The 19,164-nt window shown below is 39.3% G+C and overlaps 1 protein-coding gene across 2 annotated transcripts in view; it reads right to left on the minus strand.

Moving 5' to 3' along the window:
- Positions 1 to 7,507: 7,507 nt before the first annotated feature.
- Positions 7,508 to 19,164, minus strand: part of ATP1B3 (ATPase Na+/K+ transporting subunit beta 3) — a 35,598-nt gene continuing 23,941 nt past the window's right edge. For both annotated transcript variants that reach the window (XM_020970956.2, XM_020970955.2), the window contains 6 exons: positions 17,968 to 18,096; positions 16,268 to 16,375; positions 13,598 to 13,785; positions 12,297 to 12,347; positions 8,934 to 9,020; positions 7,508 to 8,221 (listed from right to left, as the gene is read on the minus strand). In XM_020970956.2, the coding sequence (XP_020826615.1) occupies positions 8,057 to 8,221; positions 8,934 to 9,020; positions 12,297 to 12,347; positions 13,598 to 13,785; positions 16,268 to 16,375; positions 17,968 to 18,096 (728 nt within the window). In that variant the 3' untranslated portion in view covers positions 7,508 to 8,056. The remainder of the gene's footprint in view (positions 8,222 to 8,933; positions 9,021 to 12,296; positions 12,348 to 13,597; positions 13,786 to 16,267; positions 16,376 to 17,967; positions 18,097 to 19,164) is intronic.

Here is a 19,164-nt window from a genome sequence, read left to right on the forward strand (position 1 = left end):
GATGGCAGAATAAAGGCAAGGACTTGCCTGAGCTCACCCCCGAACCCCTCCAAATGCCTTTAAGTAATGACTCTAAACAAATTCTAGAGCAGCAGAACCCACAAAAAGATGGGAGTGAAACAATTTTCCAGACCCAGACAACTTAGAAGGTTGGCAGGAAAGGTCTGTTGCACCAGGGTGTGAGAGGCGTGCAAGCCAGCACAGGCCAGGCCCCAGCAAACCCAGAGCAGGCATTTGGATGACTGAATCCGATGGTAAGGGGATCGAATAATGAGTCAGAAGGAGATTTACAGGGGTCCCTTTGTTGGCACCAGGGGCAGGACTGTCACATTGCTTACACTTGGATGTGGGTCTCATTCTGGGTCTTAGTCTCAGTGCAAGGAAGAGCACTAGCATGGCAGAGCTTGTGGCCACAGGGAAGCAAGGACCCTAGTCCCAGTTCCCGAGTGGAAGAGTGCTTGAGATCACTCAAAAACCAGTGTACAGTACAGGAGAGGAGTAAACACACCTCTTCCTAGATCATGCCCCCTTGGAAGAGCCAAAAACTTACAAGTCCCCAGAACTACCTCTGAAAACAGCTGCACAAAAAACCCCCCTGAAGCTTGGGACAGTGCGCCCTCCACTTGGGAAGCAGAGACCCACTTTAACAAAGAGTTAAAAGTCAAGACATAGGCTGAAAAATGAAGAAACTGCAGAAAAAAATTCTGACCATAGAAAGTTACTATAGTGACAAGGAAGATCAAAATACACACTCAGAAGACAACAAAGTCAAAATTCCTGCATCCAAAGCCCCCAAAATATAAAATGTCCATGGAAGAGCTCAAAAAAGGATTTTAAAAATCAAGTAAGATGGGGGCAATTAGGTGGCGCGGTGGATAGAGCATTGGCCCTGGAATCAGGAGGACCTGAGTTCAAAGCCGGCCTCAGACGCATGATACTCACTAGCTGTGTGACCCTGCGCAAGTCACTTAACCATGATTGCCTTGCCCCCCCCAAAAAAAAATCAAGTAAGAGAAGTAGAGGAAAAATTGAGAAGAGAAAGGGGAGTGATGCAAGAAAGTCATGAAAAAAAGAGTCAACAGCTTGGTAAAGGAGACATGAAAAAACACTGAAGAAAATAACACCTTAAAAATCATTAAAAAAAAAAACAACCCCAGAATAAGCCAAATGGTTAAAAAAAAAAGGCACAAAAATCTACTGAAGAAAAAAATGCCTTGAAAAGCAGAATTGGACAAATGGAAAAAGATATCAAAAAATTCGTTGAAGAGAACTCCTTAGAAAGCAGAATTGGCCAAATGGGAAAGGAGGTACAAAAGCTCACTGAAGAAAATAATTCCTTAAAAGTTAGAATTGGGTAAGTGGAAGCTAATGACTCTTCAAGAGACAATCAAATAAAATTTAAAAAATGAAAAAATAGAAGAAAATGTGAAACATCTCACTGGAAAAACAACTGACCTGGAAAATAGATCCAGGGGAGATATTTTAAGAATTATTGGACTACCTGAAAATTATGATCAAAAAAGGAATCTAGATATCATCTTTCAAGTAATTATCAAGGAAAACAGCCCTGATATTCTAGAACCAGAAGGTAAAATGGAAAATGAAAGAACCTACCAATCACCTCCTGAAAGAGATCCCAAAATGAAAAGTCCCAGGAATATTATAGCCAAATTCGAGACCTCCAAGATCAAGAAGAAAATACTGCAAGCAGCCAAAAAGAAACAATACAAATATCAGGGAGCCACAGTCAGGATAACACAAGATTTAGTAGCTTTTACCTTAAAGGATCAGACGGTTTGGACTATGATATTCCAGAGGGCAAAAGAGCTAGGATTACAACCAAGAATCACCTACCCAGCAAAACTGAGTATAATCCTTCAGGGGAAAAAATGGATATTCAATGAGAGGACTTTCAAGCATTCCTAATGAAAAGACCAATGCTAAATAGAAAATTTGACTTTCAAATACAAGACTCAAAAGAAGCATAAAAAGGTAAACAGGAAGGAGAAATTATAAGAGATTCAATAAGATCAAATTGTTTATATTCCTACACAGGAAAATGATGTAACTCTTAAAAACTTTTCATTATTAGTGCAGTTAGGAGTATATATAGACAGAAAGCACAGGTGTGAGTTGAATGTGATGGTATGACTATCTAAAAAATAAAATTAAGGGATGAGAAAGAAGAATGTATTGGGAGAAGGGGAAAGAGAGAAATAGAATGGGATAAATTATCTGACATAAAAGAGGCTTGAAAGAGACTGGAGAGGAAAATGGGGGAAGCAGGGATGGGAGCACATGAAACTTGCTCTAGTCAGAATTAGCTCAAAGAGGGAATAACATACACACTTAGTTGGGTTTAGAAATCTATCTTACCAGACGGGAAAGTAGGAAGGGAAGGGGATAGGAGAATTGGGGGGGGGAGAAGGAGTTGATAGAAGGGAGGGAAGTTTGGGAGAGATAAAAGTCATAAGTAAAACACTTTGTTTTAAGGCAATTGCGGTTAAGTGACTTGCCCACAGTCACACAGCTAGTAAGTGTCAAGTGTTTAGTCTGAGGCTGGATTTGAACTCAGGTCCTCCTGACTTCAGGGCCGGTGCTCTATCCACTGTGCCACCTAGCTGCCCCCTAAGTAAAACACTTTTGAGAATGGACAGGGTGAAAGGTGAAAGAGAGTAAGATAAACAGGGGGAAAATAGGGTGGAGGGAAATACATAGTTGGTAATCATAAAGAAATTTTTATAGTGAGTTTCTCTGAAGACTTCATTTCTCGAACATAGAAAACTGAGTCAAATTTATAGAAATAAGAGCCATTCCTCAATTGATAAATGGCCAAAGGATATGAACAGGCAATTTTCAAACAAAGTAATCAAAGCTATCTATAGTCATATGAAAAAAATTGTTCTAAATCACTACTGATGAGAGAAATGCAAATTAAAACAACTCTTGAGTTACTACCTCACACCTGTCAGATTGGCTAATATGACAGAAAAGGAAAATGACAAATGTTGGAGGGGATTTGGGAAAATTAAAACCCTAATGTGCTACTGGTGAAGTTGTATGCTGATTCAACCATTGTGGAGAATAATTTGGAATTATGCCCAAAGGGCTAGAAAACCATGCATATCCTTTGACCAAGCAATACCACTACTACGTCTGTATCCCAGAGATTAAAAAACAAAAAGGAAAAGGTCCTATGTGTACAAAAATAATTATAGCAGGTCTTTTAGTGGTGGCAAAGAATTGGAAATTGAGGGGGATATCCATTAATTGGGGAATGGCCATACGAGTTGTTGTACATGATTGTGATGGAATACTATTGTGCTTTAAGAAATGATGAGTAGGATGCTCTCAGAAAAACCTGGAAAGACTTGCATGAGCTGATGCACAGTGAAATGAGCAGAACCTGCAGAATATGGTACACAGTAACAGCAACATTATATGATGATCTACTTTGAATAACTTATTCTCAGCAATACAATGATCCAAGACAATTCTGTAGGACTTATGATGAAAGGTGCCAACCATCTCCAAAGAAAGAACTTGTAGAGCCTGAATACAGATCAAAGATACTTTTTCCTTATTTTTCTTTTTTTTTTGTCTGTTTTCTTTCATAGAATGACTTACATGGAAATGTGTTTTGCCTGACTACACATGTATAACCTATGTCTCATTGCTTACCTTCTTGATGGGGGGGGGGAAGAGAGGGAGAGAATTTGGAATTCAACATTTTAAGAAAAAAGAATGTTAAAATTGTTTTTACATGTAATTGGGAAAAATAAAATATTAAATAATATTAAAAAAATCAAAACTGAAAAAAAAAAGATTAAACAGCAAAGACCTAAGCTCTTTAGAGGCTAAAATATGCTAGAATTTTGTTTCATGTTGTCTTTTAGATCCAGGTCACATGCTTAAATGATCTGGGAGGTGGGTGTTTCCCTCAACAAAGCAGATGGTAAATCAAACTGTGGAACTTTCCCCTCCTGGCTCTGCTTATGCTGACTTTTCCACCATGCTTCAGCTGTGGGCCCCTTCTCCCATTGAGGAATTTCTCCCAGGGCCTTCCATTTGGGGAGGAGCTAAGGGCAGAAAAATTTCATTTTCCTGCTGGCTCTCTGTATCCTCATTTCCCCTCTTCCTCTGCACAGGTAGCACCCACCTTCCAGCTCTCTCTTGTGTATTGTCTTCCTCTGTTAGAACGTAAGCTGGTTGAAGGCAGGTACTGTACTATCTTTTGGCTCGTAGTTGTATCTTCAGCACTTAGAAGTGCTAAACTTAATAAATGCTTACCAGTCTGCCCACTTGTCCAACCTCCGTTTGCCATGGGGCCAAATGTCAGGATTCACCCAACATACTGGGGACCACCCCTTGTTTTTCTGGACATCATGAGGATAGTGACAGGGTACAGTTTCTTCCCTCATTTTCACATTACTGGCCCATCTTTTTTAGCTCATCCTTTTTCTGACCTCCTTTGCACTGCTTCTTCAGTCTAATTCTTTGCTGGTAATGTGTTACAAACTGCCCACGCACCTAATGGATGATTCTCACGAGCGCTCCATGACGTTGCAGCAATGCACCCCCACTGGTAGCTAGAAGCATTACATCTATCTCAGGCAAGAGTAGCTCACCGAATCCCCAAAACCTAGCCAGCTCAGTTGTGGGCACAGCTTGTTTTTTCATTTGCAGTGTTTGTCCAAGGCACAGGAGCTCTCCAGACCACCCATCCTACGACAGTGAATGGGCACTCTTCACCAGTTTGGTTTTTCCTGAGGTAGGCCTACCTTGGAATTGCTATGGATCATATCTGAGAGGTTCTGGGATGTGACTCAATCAGCACTTAACCCAAGGAGCACCCAGAGGGCCTCCCAATCGCTATGGAGTCACAACACCCTCCCCCGATGGTAACAGACTTTGCTGAGCGTCTTTCTCGTTATAAGGTCACACAATATGTTTCTCTCTATTGCTAAAGCTCTCAAGGATTCTTGTATAACAGAGATGTTCACAGGAAACACCTTATGGGAAGAGAGCTTTAAGGCTCTTCTAAATACTTTTGTGAAGTCAACAAACTATAAACCCAGTGGGATCTTGTATTCTCTGTATCCTTCCGTGAATTGTATGATGGTGAAAATGTAGTCCTCTGCAGAATGTTTTAGGAAAGCCTCGCTGTCATTCCCTAATTGAGAAACAGTCAAAAGAGATGAACAGGCAGTTTTCAGAAGAATGAATGCTATAAACAGGCATATGAAAAAAATGCTCTAAATCACTAACAGAGAAATGCAAATTTACCAAAACCCTGAAGTACCACCTCACACCTATTAGATTGGCTAACATAACGAAAAAGGAAAACGGCAAATATTGGAAGGGATGTGGAAAAATTAGGACACTAATGCAAGGTTGTGGGGTTGTGAACTGATCCAACCATTCTGGAGAGCAATTAGCAACTATGCCCAAAGGGCTATACAACTGGGCATACCCTTGATCCAGGTCTGTATCCCAAAGAAAGCCAAGAAAAAAAGGAAAAGGACCTATATGTACAAAAATATTTATAGTAGCTCTTTTTGTGGTGGCAAAGAATTGGATATTGAAAGGATGCTCATCAATTGGGGAACAGCTGGACAAGCTGTGGTATATGATTGTGATGGAATAACGTGCTATAGGAAATAAGGGGGATGGTTTCAGAAAAACCTGGGAAGTCTTAAATGAACTGATACAGTGAAGTGAGCAGAACCCGGAGAACAATGTACACAGTAACAGTCACACTGATCAACTGTGGAAGACTTAGCTACTCTGATCAAGACAATTCCAAAGGACCCAGGATAAAAAATGCTATCCACCTCCAGAGTGAAAACTGATAAACTATGAATGCAGATTGAAGCATATTTTTCCCACTTTCTTTTTCTGGCTTTTTTTTTTGCAACATGACTAACATGGAACTCTTTTGTATGACTTCTCACACATAATGGGTATTGTACTGCCTGCTTTCTTGATGGCGGAGGGGCTGGAGGGAAACCATTTGGAACTGAAAATTTGAAAAAGGAAGGAAGGCTGGCAGGCTATCCCATACAGCCCCTGGCCCAGGTGAATACAGGCTGTCCAAGCCATTTTTATTTGACCCTGATACTGCCCAACTAGACTCACTGGAAAGTGAATTCCTCTCTACAATATCTACTTATATTACAGCGACATCCCAAAATAGTTTTTGATAAGCCCTTGGTCCATTTTTACATTATAATAATTCAGATAGCTAGCAAGGTCTCCAACACACAGAAGAGCATCAAAACCTAGAACACTTTTCCTGTTCATTTTAGGAGGAATTTTTAGTGGTTAGAACAGACTACTGAAAAACGCTTTAAAGCCTCACTGCCTATCCAACCCACATGAACACAAGCACAAACATGTAATTATCAGCTGGGGCCCTGGTGCGCCATTACAACTTCACAGGCGGTAGTGTATGGCCTAGTTCTGTGTGTATTATAGGCTGGGAATGCGTATTTCCACTTTTCTCCCCCAATGGCCTAGTGAACTAATTGATGGGATCAGAAGAACCATCCACGTGTGGATTGAGGGGCTGCAGGGGCCTGGGGCTCCCCTTTATGGACAACACTATGGAGTTTGCTGCCCTTTCAGAAAAAGCACTATCAATAGTTCCTTGATTTACCTTGCTTGATACCACAATGTACATACACCCCTGCAATCCTAGCGAAAGGGTCATACCTTCAACTTGGAATGGGCAGCCATTAAAAATATCTCCTGGGGCTGAGGAGTAGCAGAAAAGAACTCAAAACTTCCATTTCCAAGAATAACGGACTCATTGGGATGGTGAGATTTCAGACAATGGGCCATCTTTTATGCCTTAATTTAGGAAACTATAATCTAAAGAAAATACTGTGAAGGGAGAGCCTTGTTATCTTTTATCTTATCTCCTTTTGTTATTAGGAAATGATATATCTGGTGAGTTCATAAGGAGATTTAAAAGAGAAACAGGTAGCATACAAGGTAATTTGGGGAGGCCAATACAAATATTAATGAAAGGAAGGGGGGAAAAAATGAAACCAAAGGTGGCAGAACTCCCTCGTTAGAATGTGAGCTTCTTGAGGGCAGGGACTGTCTTTGCCTTTCCCTAGCACTTAGCACAGTGCCTGGCACGTCGTGGGCACTTCATAAATGCTCACCAGCTGATTTACTCGTCTCAAGTTCTTTTTAAGTGCTAAGGGTTTTATTTCTTGTTCTGTATGCTGATCTGATTGTCATTGTTAATAGTTAAGTTCATAATTGAAAATTTTAAAAAGCAATAGATTTCAAAAATTAAGATTTATTCACTCACCTAAACCATGTTGATTTGAAAGGGGCCACCCGTGTTGATACTCATTTGAAAAACTGTTCTATGTTCTATATCTTACAAACCGTAAAGCTCAATTCCACCATGTATTTCTCACATTTTTAAAACTCAAAAACCTTCCTTTGTGTTCAGGGCCCAAACCAATTCAGCCTTTTAAAATAATTTCAAAAACTCTACACCGACACTTTTTTAATCCACTTTTATTTCTCTTCCTCCTCACACACAGAACTTAAGGTGTCTCCACACACCACAGTTCTTGCAGTTATAAATCACTTTAGGTTGGTCAGGTACCTTTTTTTATCATTTGATCCCTAAAGGTGTGTTGGCATTGAGATAATGACAGTTAAACCAGTGTTAAATCAATAAAATATTTACATAGCACAGCACATTAAGCTTTATAGACACTTGGAGATAAAACCACATTAGAACAGGACAAGACCACCATTATCACACGTTTTGAATCAGCTATTTACAGGTCCCTAATATGACATGTCTATGTCTGCACACTGGTCCAATGGGGCAGGCAAAGGCAAAAGGCAGTTACTTTGAGAACATTAAACATTACGATCTGGAAGCACATTATTATGCTACCCCAAACGTCATGTACCACCCTAAATTGCTCCAAGGGGTGGTTTCAAATTCTAGAATGGCAGGTCCAGCCGATACAACATGAAGACACAGACAACATGTTCACTTTGTGGAGATGTTCTACTCGTACTAATGAGTCAGTGATATTTTGAAAGCAACTCGTCCCAAGAACTTGTCACGATCATCCTCATTTCTTAGATTGGGTGACCCTTCAACCTTGCATTCTATTGTCACTTCTTGTTCGTGGGTCAGAAACATGACCTGGACAGCAACTAATGGCTGTAGATAGCCCACCTAGCAAATAAAGAGAATAAAGTAATAATTGGCATATGGAGAAGGACAAAGGACAACAGAATAGGAAAGCCAATGAAATGGAGAAGCCAAGGTTCATTAATGACAAGAGACCTTAGTGGCTGGCTGTCTATTCCATGCTCTCATTTGACAGGAGTGAAGTGAGGCCCAAAGAGACCTGACCAAGGACAGACATGGAGGCACTATGTGACAGAGCTAGATTTAAATCCACTTTCTTCCTCATTTTAGTAACATACTCCTCCCCCCACTTCTGTACTTGTGGAAAGCCTGTCAGGGCCCACGATCACGGACACCATTACAGAGGAGAACCTGCTGGTCAGGTATGATACTCTAACTTGGCTCTTTCATACCAAGACAGGGAAGTTTTAAGAGCCTATGACCCCAGAGATAAAAGAAAATGGTGATGTTCTACCAAAGGGTGGGATGTATTTGGGTGCAACCACAGAGGAGGGATTCTCAAAATGAAAAGTGGTCCCAAAGTTCTCCTACTATAAAACATATACCCTTGACCCTCAAGCCTAATTACTACATTAACCCTTTCCTCATGGGAACATGAAGCTATAGCTAGAGTTTTATAACAGAAATAAAGGACAGAACAGAATTTACATGACACAAATCCACTCTATTGAATTTTGAGAAAGAACCATATACATGCTATAAAGGCCAAGAGAGCTGAAAACCCAAGCATACTTACATGCAACTTTTTCCCGTAGTATGGATAATACATTAAGTCAAGATTTCCATTTTTGGGGAAAGTTACTAGCTTTACATCTTTTCCTTCCTAAAATTTAAAACACACAGATACACACACACACACACACAAAACCACTTTTAACAAGCAAAATTATAAGTATATACTATGAAAGAAATTTCAGTTATTCATGGTATGGGGGAAATGGCAATGCTGATGAAAAGTAGACTTGCCACTTTTCCTACTCTTATAAAGTCAAGGTTTACAATGGAAACCATACAAATCACAACTGTGGTCACTGGTGAACTCTACTACAGAACAGATTAACTAGTCTGATTATATCCATCCTCTGCTAGTGCCACAATGGCCCCGGGAGGCAGCAGGTCTGCCAGGAGTCCACTTGCGTACTGCTGACATGTATAGATTAAACCAAGAGAAAGAACTTGGAACAATGGAATTTGCTCTAAGTAGTAAAAACCTCAGCTATCTTAAAGTATATCTAAACTAAATTAAACATTGTATGTTTGATAGGATAACTCAAATAAGACCTGAACACTCCCCCCCACCCCGGTCCATGGATCCTGCATCAGATGAACATCCAAAATCTATTACAATCATGTTTTCTCCCTATCTTGCATGCTTGTGTTCTCTCTAATGTGGCCTAATCCTAATGATTATATGCAGAGGGATTTGTACAGAATGATCATGTATTGTGCGAGGGGGCAGGCTGGAGATGCTCCATATCAATACATGTAAGAGCCACCATATTCATGACTTTATAAATGGATGACAAATCTAGAATGCAATGATTGTTTTATAAACAACAACAGAGCTACTATTCACCAATCCAAACGTTTGGATTAATCAAAGCACATACCATATAACAATACTTAAGGACTGGCCTTAAAAAAAAAAGTAACCTTACCCATTGGCATCCCAACTTTTTGATGGCTGCACAAGAAGTATATGCGTGGTGATAACTGGGGTGGGGAAAGCAGCATTAATCTTTCATCTCTACCTCTAAATAATCAGTTAGAAAACCCCCACAGGACAAAATTTCAATAATCAAGACCCAGAATCTATACTGACAAAAGCTTTATTTAGTCAATGGAACACTGGAAACTGTGAAGAAATACATTTGTCTGCAGCCTATGACTTTTTGCTGCAAAAACCAGCTACGTTTGAGCCCCTTTTCTCAACAAATCAATTTCCCTCAAACGTTTTTACCATTAATCAAAGATTTAAGTTTTACAATAGCAGTACTTGGTTCAGCAATATTACCAGGGTGCAAACATAGCAACGTTGTTGCAGGTTGGTTTCTCTTCAATATGAGAATCTTAACAAATTTTCTACACTATACCACAACTCAGAGTACAACAATTTCTGCTACTTTTACCCATCTCTTTTTTTAGAGGGGGGAAAAGGCACTGACCTGAGCCACATTCAATTTACTAGAGAGACTTTTCTAATGTTAATTTTCAAGGATGTATAGGACCCTCCACTTAGACTTTATAACACTGTCTAGATACAAGACATTCTCTTTTTCCACTAATAAGGGAGAAAAAAAAATACCACAAAACAAAACACAAAAGGAACTGAGATTAAATTGAAAAGGAATTTAGATTTGAAATGAGGGCGGGCTGCAGAATCTCCTGCTACCCTTTAGATATATATATTTGTCTAAGTTGTATTTGCAGCCTGAAGAAAAATAACAAACAGGTTATGATATTAAAACTATGTAATGAATTTCAATAAAACTCAAAGTCTGTAAAGGGAGGAAGGCAACTGTGTGCAACGTGCACGTCAACCAAAGGTAATGTCTGCATGGGCCTGGAAAAGCAAACTCCTTGAGATCATGTAGTCGAACTCTCTCCTCTGCTACAGACCCAGCAAAGTGCTGAGGCCAGCAGGAAGGGCCCAGAACAGGGGGAGGTCTCCGCGAGCCCGGCCTCAGTAAGTTAAACTGAAGCTTAAGGAACTAACACCGAGACATTTGCTTGTGGAAATTCAATAAATTCAGCCACTACAAATGTTGTGGCTGATACTATTTTTAAAGCCAACACAAGCATATCAACCATCTTCTCTTCTTTGCAAAGTTCTTATAATAAAAGCAAACAAGAAAACATCAGCTAAAGGAATGTGTAAACCACAACCTAAACAGTCTAATCAAACACAAGGTTTACAGTGAAAACCATTTTTCAGAAATTCATTAAATATTCAAAAATGAGACAGCAAATTGAGTAATTGAGGCAAATTGAGGAAATAGCAACTATCATTAAAAATTATAGATGTTTTTAAGTGAAAGGCCAGACAATTAAGTCTTATGGATTACATCTGGTTCTTTTTTTAGGCAAATTATCCTAATAAAAACAAAACAACTCGACAAACAGTTCTGTATTTTCGATGAAATTTAATATAAGTACAAATAATTCCTCAAAAGAAAAGAAAATCTTGGTGGGGGAACCCCTAAACAATGTACATGTATGGTATCCATGATATGACAAATAATGCAGCCACAATGTGACTTGAGCTCAAAAATAATGTAGTTACCAATAACACCTGCAGATCAGATAAGAGTATTTGGTTTTGGGGGAGGTCCTTGTTTTTTATACAAGTTTCCTTCTGAACTGACAGGCATACTGAGGAAAAGTAACGGCCCATTGATCACGTATATAAGAGAGTTCAACTTAGGTAACAGGAATTAGCTTTTTTCTTTTTTTCCAATCTTCCACTTTAGACACTCATGGGTTACAACAAAGTACAAAACTCTTCTAGAAGGCAAGTTCAAAAGCAATATAAAAAAAACTGAGTTTTTTTTGGTCAACTGACACTCAGCACTTCTGATGATAACGTCTGTTGATAATCTCATTTGGGAAAATTTTACAGCTAAACCAGTTTCTCTAAGAAACTCTTACCCTTTATTTATATAATTGTCTAAGCTGGATTTGCAGCATGAAGAAAAAAATAAACAGGTTATGATATTAAAATTATGCAATTAATTTAACTAACACTAAAAGTCTGTGAGGGAAGGAAGACAACTACGTAAGCCAGTGTAATGCACACAATCAACTAAAGGCAATGTCTGTATGAACCTGGGAAAGCAGACTCTTTGGAGAGCCTAGGCACAGCAGTTTGAGCTCAAGGGGACCTCTGACTTCCTCATTTTACAGGTGAGGTCCTGAGGCTGAGGCATGAGGCTGCCTGGGGCCATACGCAACAAACCAAGCCGGGATCTGGGCAAAGGTCTGACTCCATATACCAGGCTCTTACTATTCTCTAAGCAGCAAACTAAAAAGACAGACATTTTTCAGATTTAGGATCTATTTCCAAGAAAATGCAAACATTTGTTTTCAAAATGATACTAACCTTAACTGCACATGCTATTCTGGGTTCTCCTTGAGGCCTTAATCCAATTATCTAAGGTTAAGAAAACATGATTATTTTTCATATCATATCAAAAAATGATTTCACCCCGTTTTCCCCAGTAAAACAGAACCCTTTTATACGCTGATGCTGGGGGACAAGCTGACGTTAAGTCATGTGAAGAGGGGGATCTACCACGCCACATTCTGAAATCATTCGTAAACAACTTTTAGTCTTGGCCAGGCCTCTTTCCTCATTCCTGCTTGCTGTTTTCCCACCTCCTAGAAAACCTTAAGTGTCTGCCAATCAGGTACATCTGTTTCACCTATGAATTCAGGTAACTCAGAAACCCCCAACACTCCTGAGTGCAGCCTGAACAAGATTAAAAGCAAAAGGGAGATGTTTAACAAAACAAATAAAAACACAACAAAGAAAGACCATTTGACTTAAGTGGCAAGGATGTTCTTGCATTCGACATCACTGCTGCCTATGCCAACCCTGAAACAGGCTCTTTATGCACACCCAGTTTCCATCAGTCACAAGAAGTAAAGGGCTTTGCCACCTGGGTAATCCTGATGAACAATCATCAAATTAGCAGAGTGCTCCTGCCGGTATTTCCCAAATGACTTATTCCTCAACTCACTAATTGAACATTTTGAAAAAAGGTTAGCTTACATCAAGAAATTCCCAATGGCCTTCGAAGAGGAGACTCAATACAGCCCTAACAGTAGCTACTCTCTGGTGCTGCCGCAGAACTGCTGCTTTTGAGGGCTCTGCCCAATTTACCATAGTTAGCAAAGAAACCAATGCTGTGGTGTCGCTGTACAGAACACTCATAAATACCATGTGACCCTGCTGCAGTTCACAGCAGCTACGGCCTTCATGTTAACCATGTTTCTCCAGCCAATCAGAATAAGACGCTGCCTGGGGCACACTCATAATCTCACATGGATCTTGTTATTAAATACTACAAAAATATCTCAATAGATTCACATTGTAATTTAAACAAAAAATTTATCATTTGTCAATAATTTGATTGGTATAAAGTAAAATTCATGAAAGTATTAAAATAACGTAGCAAATCAGTTTAGTTTATAGAATATTTTAATCAAAATAACTTAACAACTATGTAAAAAAAATAGAAATCCACATTACTAACTTGCGAAACAACTGTTTTCCTATATCTGTATATCATTTCATTTAAGAATCACCCATTTCCCCCCAAAATCAGCTAACTCAAACAGAATTTCACTTAGTTCTGGACAGAATCCCATTCATCGCTGAAGCCCCCAGCATATACTTACTCTATTCATTTTCACAAAAATACAAGGATTTCCTTCATAATAGCCGTAAGACTCATCTGTCAATCCAGAGCAGGTCTCAAGGGTCTCAAGAGGAAATCTACAAGCCTTTTTAGGAGACAAGTCATCCTGATCAAAAATCGTTCCATTACGACAGTATATGTGATATTCTTGTCTTTGGTTTTCATATGCTTATGGGATAAAAAGAAATAACCATTTATTATTTGCACATCAATCTTGAATGGTCCAAAGCTAAATAGATAAATATATGATTTTAGTGAAGAGATTTCAAAAGACAAATCTCAACACTAACTCATTACTCTATCATGCTGGTACTAATCTTACCTTTTTTAAAACTGTTCCTTCCAGGGATCAAATAAGTAGTCATGTTTAAATTGATGTCCAATAATGACATGACATGTTAATTGACTTTATCGTCAATGATAGCACTGGGATCAGCTCTAGATTTCTCCGCCTAGCCACATAAATTGTCATAGTGAAAATGGGGTCCATGCCAATCATAATCTGTATATTTATGCACAGATTCACTTTATTCTCAGGTAATCTCCAAGTCAATATTTCATTAATTAAGAAAACCATTTCCTAATTTTTCCCTTTCTAGACTGCTCTTCACAAAACTGCTACCAGTGGCCTCTGCTGGGTAAGAGAAGGAGCAGCAAGACATTTACTAAGTTCGTAATGGCCAGCCCAACAAACATGCCAAGTTTGCAAGACTTTACTAGTCTAACAAATTCAGAGGGAAGATAATACATTAGGCTATGCACCTTTGTATCTTCCACAGAGCCTAAACTTAGGATTCTTCTTGCACAGAAATATTTGATAAATACTGATTTTTCCTCCAACAACTGCTGACTTTCCAAAAAATTAGGTTTTAGGGAACAAAGGCTGAGCAAAGAGACCTCCTTGTGTTGTTTCATTAAAAGCACTGCTTTATTTCAGGTCTGACTTCCATGAAAACTCCTAACTTTTAGAGGGCTTCATCCACAAAACCTTCTGAAAAGAGTTTTGTCAAATTCCAAAGAATAGAAATGGGGTTGGAGAAGACAGAAGTCTGACACAGATTAAAAATTTCATTTAACACATGAATAAGACAATTTTTCACCCTAGGTGTATGTTACATTTATGTTGGACAACACTTACTTTGTGTGGATGTGAGTGACATTAACATTAATTGCTTTTTAATTCAAACCCACCAAAAGTCTGTTTGCAATTTTAAATATAGGCAGACAGAAACAAAATTAGTAAAAACAAGAAGACAAATATTTAAGATGAGTAATATGAGGAAAAGTTATACCCCCATTAGGGTAAAATTAATAAAATATTTAACAGATGGTGAAAATTAAGTCATTTTTACAAGTCACCATCTTTAAAGAAAGGAAGCTATTCTAATCATTAGTTCTTCTTACCACTACCTAAAAAACCAGGCTTCTTCAATCTTTTTTCGGTATTGTGCCCCACCCCCATCATAGTCTGCTGATGCCTACAGACCCCTTCTGAGAATGTTTTTAAATGCATAAAATGAAATACTTAGGATTATAAATGAAACCAATTATACTGAAATAAAGAAATAATTTTTCCCATCAAAGTTCAAAGACCCCCTGAAATCCACCAATCCTTTGGGGGTTTTCCCATGCACTCCAGGTTAAGAACCCCTGATCTAAAAAATATTCAAGGCATTAAACATCAAATTATCATGATCATAATTCTATATTAAGAACCATGTACATGAGGCTTTTCCTTATCTAGCACTTGCTAGTACCACCCCCTCCCAAATTCCCTTTTAACTACCTTGTATTTATTTTCTGTATGTATATGTATGTTCATACGCGCGCGCGCGCGCACACACACACACACACGTTTTTGTCTCTTTCTCTCTTTGTATACTCTTTGAGAATGGGGATTGCTTCATTTTGTTCTTAACACCAACACTTAGCACTGTCCCTACGACCCAGAAGGCACTTAATAAATGCTCACTGGTTGATTAGTTGACTCCATCAAGATCTGAATGCTAGATTCAGAACTTCTTTGTGTACCTTCGGCCAAGTCACAGCATTCTTCACAAGGTGGCAATGAAGGATAACTGAAAATGCTTTGTGAATGTAATCACTCACATCCCCACCACTCATCTTTTATTCAAGGTTAGGGTAACAAGCAAAGAGTTATGAATGAGATGAACAATAGTTGAAAAACACTGGTCTAGGAAGATAGATGAAAGCACTAAAAAAAATTGGGCTTGATCTTCTACAGCGGTCTTAATAGCAGTAAGACTATTTAATTTCAAGAAATAGTCCCACAACCTAAAAGAAAATCTTTGCAATCTTCTTCTTCTTCTTCTCTTTACAGCCAGCCAGCCAAACTTTATTTGCTCTTAAATAATCAGAATCCCTACTTTAATTAATATGGGTCCGCTCTTCTATGTTCTAAGACAGAAAAATCCAATTAACTGTTCTTGACAATCAGGCCTCCTTATATGTTCTGTATCTTGCCTAAAGTATACTGGTGAGTCAGAATGATTAGCAAAGCACCATTTTGCTACCTTTTCTATTTCCTTAAATTGAAGTTGGAATATAACATACATATTTTCCTCTGTTAGAAACCAAATTTGAATCAATCACTTTAAAAAAAAAAGTACTCATAAGAAAACAATCTCACCTCTTAAAAAGTTTGTGATGCCGATAATATGGTTTTCATAAGATGAAGGTTTAGAGACATTGAGAGAAAACTCCAATGCACCATGTGGTTTTGGGACAATTGTAAGCCCTGCAAAGTCAAAAGATTAAAAAATCAAATTTCACTTAGGAATTTTAATTAGGAATTAGGAAATATTCAAAGGCCCCTTACATATGCCACCCCCCCCCAAAAAAAATTCCCCCCCTCCCCCCCAATCAACTTACAACTAACTAGAATCCATTGACTCTCCATATACAGGACATTTGAGATTGTCCATACAAGTATTAGCATTGTATTTATTGATACAAGTTTACGTTGTATTCTTCATATTGAGATTTTTATCACCCGGTCCTATACAAGGATACCATAAATTATTCACTAGCACATGAAAGAATATAATTTAGTAGGCTGGTATGAGGCTGAAACATTAATCTCAATGAAACTACAATCTTATAAGGTAACATGCAGAAAGATTTGGCTTTTTCTATTTAAACAATCTTCAAATTGTAAAGAAAAGTATTGGTAATTTTTAAAAGTTGGTATTCACAAGTTGCTTGAATAATAGTTTCCCATAAACTGAATGTGGAAGTAAAGCTTGATCACCAGTTTCATGGTCAGTCAATTCTATCTCTGAAAGCCCAGATGGCTGGAGCACAACCAGGGCCTTCTCAACAGCTTGTGTCCATCCAGTTCACCAGTCGTTACAGCAGTCTGACTTCTGACTGTAATAATGGCACCTGGATCATTTTCAGATGACACGTGTTAATTTCTGAACCTCCTGACTCAATCTAGCAGGCAGCCATGCCATCAGTGAGGAAGGGAGTTGGGCGGGCCCATCTGAGGACACCCGACAGCTCTGTGTAACCATGCACAGACCACGGCACTTCAATGCCCCAGGGAGTTAACTCTGAGATGACCATTACAAAAGAATTAATTACTAACTGACCCACAGTGTGAGGAGCTGAGAGTTCAGATTTTAAAAAAGAATGCTCCCTCCCCCCGCTCATTTCAGCTTAATTAGATCTGTCAATATTAGTTTCTAACTGATTCTGTGAAAGAATCAGGATGCGCTTTGTCATAATACCCTGGAATCAATACCAATCATGAGAAGCAATACCAAGCCATACTCATTTTTTTCTTTGGAGTTCCTTCAAAGGCTGAAAAAAGCCTGGGCTATAACACTGTGGTTAATAGGAAAGAGGGAAGGGAAGAAGCATATATTAAGAGCTTCCTGTGGGCCAAATGCTTCTAAATACCATCTCACTGTTCCCCCTCACAACAGCTCTGGGAGATTGGCTGCTGAGGAAACTGAAACAGAGATGTTAACAGTGACTTGTCCAAGGCCACACAGCTAGTGTCTGAGGTCAAATTTGAACCCAGGTCTCATCTCCAGGCCCAGCACTCTACCCACAATGCTAACTAGCCTAACATATAGTCAATTCCCCACTCCACCCTGACCCACCCCCCAAAAAAAACCCAACTAAAAAAATGCCAACAAAACAAAAACATCCTAGTTCCTAGATTTTAATTACCTGGCACCAAGGTACAAACCTTTTTTTTTGTCTACTACAAAACTACATTCTTATAAAGAGGCCCTTTCAAACTTTAATGGTCATATAATAATATACCAATTTTGAGTGAAAAGCCAGATGTGAATAACCGACTAATGACACCACAATTACCTGGGCTAGAAATCTGGTCCCGGTATTTTGGAGTCTCATCATTCAGCGTCTGAAGCATAACCCACATCGTAAATGAGAAGAGTGCAGCAAGGAAGCCGTAAAAGGCCAGGTAGAAGAGTAAGATCAAACCTGCAAGGACAAAACAACAGTGAGCCATCCCCTGAGACCTAATAGATGAGAGACCAGGCCATGGGTTCAAGCTCAGCCATGCAAAACAGCCAATCGTCCTCCTGGCCCTGGCCTTCATTAACTCAGGCCAGCAGAGATTCCCTCCCAGTTCTCCTGCTCTTCCAGGTCCCGGGGAGCAACTCAAGGCCTCTACTTCCAAGGCTCCTCCATTTTCTAGGACAGCCAATCTCGAAGAACAATGGACATGAGGTCAGTGCAGGGCTCACCCAGCAGCAGGCAAGACCAAGGCCTGAACTGGGTGGACAGCGGCCTTGCCTTCAATGCAAGAAGACAACAGCTTTCCACACCCTTGGTCTGTTTTTCTCTTTTCACCCGTGGGTGGGTCTATACTAGGTCAATTTCTGGCCCTTGAACCAATCTAGCTTAAATAACTATAGAATCAAAGGTGAAAAATGGTCACTGTTGTGATGTCGGTTGTATATAATGAGTTATTAAGTGCTTTTAGTTAAAAACCAACCATCAGGTTGGTGTTTTATTTAAATAAAATTCCAAATTACTCCAATTAACTTTTTCCCCCCAGTATAGACACAGTCCCAGTTCCTAGTTGTCATCCTAGTGGAAGGGCTGAAGCTCGGATGGTTAACCATTTGTATTCACATGCCTGAGGCCCTGCTTCAAGAAAGGATGCAATGGTTAAAGCAATGTCTTCTTGATTTAGAATCAAGTTTTTACCAGAAGATCAAAATAAGGGGAGAGGATAGCAGAGAAGAAAGGCAGCAGGGTCACCTTCAGACAGCATCACTTTCCTACCACACACCAGGACCCTGTTTCAGAAAAAAGAAAAAGGAAGACCAAACTCAAAGAAGGCATCATGTTAGTCCTGAGGGAAAGGAAGAGAGAGAGAATGAGAGAGATGGAGAGACAGAGAGACAGAGAAGAGAGACAGACGAGACAGAGAGAGAGAGAGAGAGAGAGAGACACACACACACACACACACACACACACACAGAGGCAGAGACAGAGACAAAACTCAAGGATCAAGCAAGACAACAAAAATGGAACTTTCAG

This window comes from Phascolarctos cinereus, unplaced genomic scaffold, assembly GCF_003287225.1.
Source record: "Phascolarctos cinereus isolate Bilbo 61053 unplaced genomic scaffold, phaCin_HiC Scaffold_7;HRSCAF=346, whole genome shotgun sequence".
NCBI classification, from domain to species: Eukaryota; Metazoa; Chordata; class Mammalia; order Diprotodontia; family Phascolarctidae; genus Phascolarctos; species Phascolarctos cinereus.